Source organism: Triticum urartu, chromosome 1 (assembly GCF_003073215.2).
Source record: "Triticum urartu cultivar G1812 chromosome 1, Tu2.1, whole genome shotgun sequence".
NCBI lineage: Eukaryota > Viridiplantae > Streptophyta > Magnoliopsida > Poales > Poaceae > Triticum > Triticum urartu.
The window spans coordinates 571,180,558-571,184,626 of record NC_053022.1 but is presented as its reverse complement, the minus strand read 5'-3'; the positions used below and the strand labels follow the sequence as shown (position 1 = coordinate 571,184,626).

Genomic DNA, 4,069 nt, shown 5'->3' with positions numbered 1-4,069 from the left:
AACTGCATCGACAGCAGTTCTGCTTGGAAATCATCTTTACGTGGCTAACGTAGGTGACTCTCGGGCTGTAATATCAAAGTCGGGCAAAGGTGATTGATTCTTATGTGTTGTTCATTGATTAGTATTTGATTCAGCTAGATTTGTTAGCACATGCACAACAGGGCCTAGCATGGTTACTGTACAATAATAGTAGGATGGTTTATGGTTCAGGGCACTTTCTTACCAGTTGAGTTTAGTTACGGTGTTGATGTAATCAAGTATTTGTTTTGGAGGACTCTCTCTCTATCATTTGGTGTGTATATTGTTATGAATGCAAATTAATGGTTGTTGTGAAATGCTAATTACTTTAAATAGTTTCCACCAAATTAAGAATAGTGACATTTTCCATTTTGTGAAAATTTGTAGCACATGTCTCTTTTTACTGAGTTCAGTCATCATCATCTTTTATTATTGGAAAGATCGGTGCCGTACACTCTGGGAAGGCATACATCACAGCTTTCCATTAGTTACTTGGTATATTTATGATGATCAATATGTAGTGGGTCTAATAATTTGCAATCAATATAGTGGAAAACACTAACCTAGATGCATGAAACATGTTTGTCAACTTACCACCACTGATCACTCTTCTTTTTCTGGAACAATTGTTGCTCATTTCTTATCAACCTGGCTTTCTGATGAAGTTGGTTGTTGGACATGCACCAACTTGAATATGCCTAGCATAAGATTACTCGATTAACATCTAGTCCACATAGAGGTGTTTTGGGACTTGCTAAATTATTTCTTGATCTCATCCAAATTTCACTAACAAAAGCTTCCTTAAGCTTAGCAAATCAGAGGTCTTGATACTTGTCGCGATGTCCAAGGGACATGCTTACTTCTTTGGCACAGTGTGAATGTTAACAATCCAGATGTATGTACGTGCTGAATTGTTGGTAAAATAGTGTTTTCTTATTCACAGCTATTGCACTCTCTGATGATCACAAGCCAAACAGAAGTGATGAGAGGAAACGAATTGAGAGTGCTGGTGGGATTGTTATGTGGGCTGGTAAGTCATGCATCCATCACAGAAGCACCAACTTGACTGAACTACATATGTTTATATTTGGATAACATTTGGGTAGTCTATCTATTTATTTAGCAGAAGAAATAACATTTTCTTGGAGTGTGGGGCTTGGAAAATCTGATAGTAGCAAATTGGCTTTTCAGGAACTTGGAGGGTTGGTGGTGTACTTGCAATGTCTCGGGCATTTGGCAACCGCTTGTTGAAGCAATTTGTTGTCGCGGAACCAGAGATTCAGGTAACTTGTGCTTGTATACTTCGTGTTTGTTTCTAGCAAAAAAACACACATATATATATTCTGTTTCATGGCTTATATGTCAAACTATCAGTCATCAAGGTTTTTTGTGTGACCCTTTATTAATTTGTCAGGATCAAGAAATAGATGATGAACTGGAGTTTCTGATTTTGGCTAGTGATGGGTTGTGGGATGTGGTTCCAAATGAGGTTAGTTACTATCTACTTAATTACTTGTTTAGAGGTGTAGGTATCCCTTTGTTCACAAGGTCTACCAGAGTAGAATAAACTCAGTTGGACATATGAGCTTAGTTGGATTTATGGCACATACATAGTGGAGTGGTGATTTGTGAACAAGAAGTAGTCAGGACTCGTTATGATTGCCATGCAAGTAATATGTGGTCCACAAAATCATGGCAGTGTGCCGATTTTTTAACACTTCAGTGATCTAAAAAGTCTTATATTACTTTACAGAGAGAGTACACAAGATATAATTCCCTAATTCAAGAAAGCAATATGCCATTTACATCTGGATTGATTGCTGCATAAATTCGTTTAACCTTGCTGACATTTTTCTTTATTGTGAAAGCCAAATACTTCCTCTGTATCAAAATATAAAACCTTTTTGCAGTTCAATATTTTGATACAGTGGGAGTAGCATTTAATATATTAAGCACCTTCTTTTAACTTTCATTTTACTGGTTTTACAAGAATGAGGATTATTAACATACGTTTTGCAGCAAGTTTCTGTGCTTTACATAATGCCACCTATCAAGTAAAAAGTAGCGCAGTTGTGATTTTATTGGTTTTTTAAGGAATGCATTTGTGATTTTTGACTGGTAGAATCAGTAAGTAGCCAACAGAATTTATCTCATAGTTCTTTTGGGCAACCTTGTGAAGGTTTTTCAACTGGTATCTGACTATGTTACACTTGTACTTGCATCTAAAAGATTTTTCTGCCACTTATCCTAGTTGTCTCCTGAAGATTTGTACTGTACTACATCTTCATTGTTGAAAACCTCATCGTGTGTTCACCTTTTCTCCATGCAGGACGCCGTCTCGCTCGTTAAGATGGAGGAGGACCCCGAGGCGGCAGCCCGGAAGCTGACGGAGACTGCTTTCGGCCGTGGGAGCGGCGACAACATCACCTGCGTCGTCGTCAAGTTCCAGCACAGCAAGACGGGCGGTGGTGACTCCCCTCCCATCTCTCCCCCGGGCAATCAAATTTGATTGCTTCTATTCGTCCGCTATACATGTTGTTGTTAGCCTTTAAATTTACAGCAGCTGGATGGATGTTTTCTCTGTTGAATGAGTTGTATGTACATTGGCGGCTGGTACTAGATGGCGACTTCCGTACATGGTGTTAACTGGTATACAACCAAATTGTGGTGCTGGTTACATACAGTGGTACATGGACGAGAATATATCTAGCTAGTGCGTATTCCTCTTAAGAAGTTTTTATTTATTTATTTTAGAATTTGCCCACTAGGCACTTTATTATTCAAAATAATAGGCGAGTTAGGAACAATCAGATGACCAGGGGTCCAAAAATAATCACATGTACTAGGAACTTGAACAATAGCGCAGCATGAGCAGCTGCATTAGGGCTCGTGAAGATGGAGGACCCTGAGCAGCCGAAGATGTGGTATCATAGAGACTTGTCACTCCCGTATTGCCAAAGCTTCACCACCTGCTGACAGTCCGTTTTGATGTTCACTTCAAACCCACTGTCAATAGCCAACAATAATAGCAAAGCATCTCCTAGCAGTTCAATGGCAAAGGAATCAGAGACTGACACGTGCTTACTTTTTGCACCGGCTTCTCGCGACCATGCCAGCCCCCGCACAGCCTTGAACCAATCCGATACCTCCATCACAATTGATTTTGACCCATCCCGGGTCAGGAGCTTCCCGCCTCTCAACATTCACACTGGCCTCAACTCTACCTTGGTCTGGAATGTCCAAGGCTGCCAGCAACTAATCTCTACTCGTACCAGCATCGAGTATCCTCTTCGATCAAATCAACCACCACATGAACTCGTGTGCCAGACAAACGACAGATAGGCCTCACTGAAGTAGTTCCAACTATCCATCTATCATGCCAGCCCTCAGTTGTTCAGCCACCGCCAATGCGCCGAATAAGTCCCTCCTTTAGAGCCTCTCTCCCTTTGATGATCGCTCGCCATGTAGGTGATGCACTTTGCGGGCAGCCCGCCTGAAAAAAAGTTGACATCCGCATTGTATCTTCCCCGCAACCGCAACACTTGGGCGCATAAACTATCAGGGTTCTCCAATAGTCGCCAAGCCTGTTTCGCAAGCATAGCATCATTGTAAACCTCAAGATCTCGGATCCATGCTCCTTTAAATTTTGTTATGGCCATTTTATCTCACAATAGCAAATGCATTCCCCTCCTATCCGGAGACCCCACTCACTAGTACTTGGACATAGTTTTTGTAATTTTCTTGCACAACTCTTAGTGAGCTTGAAACAATTCATACTGACGGTTGTTAAAGCCTGAATCAACGATTTCAGAGGAACTTCTTTTGCCGCACATGACAGAAATTTCTCGCACCACCCATGCATATTGGATCTTGATCTCTCGACAATATTCGAGTCCTTTTATGAAACTTGCTTGCTATCTAAACATAGAACTATATAACTTAATTCACAAAAGGAAAACAACTGGATTGTTTTGATGGCATTGATACATGATGCATTTTATCATGCCCCAAGGTTTTATTTCTGAACTTAAATCCACAAATCAAGAGATAG

At 40.6% G+C, this 4,069-nt stretch overlaps 1 protein-coding gene across 1 annotated transcript; it reads left to right on the top strand.

Annotated features, from left to right (window-relative positions):
- Position 1: 1 nt before the first annotated feature.
- Positions 2–2,766, top strand: LOC125533208 (probable protein phosphatase 2C 52; the record flags this gene model as incomplete). Its single annotated transcript, XM_048696941.1, has 5 exons — positions 2–89; positions 962–1,048; positions 1,210–1,301; positions 1,433–1,507; positions 2,348–2,766. Coding segments are annotated over 5 exons (522 nt in total), but the record flags the coding sequence as incomplete, so codon positions are not given.
- Between the last annotated feature and the right edge of the window lie 1,303 nt (positions 2,767–4,069).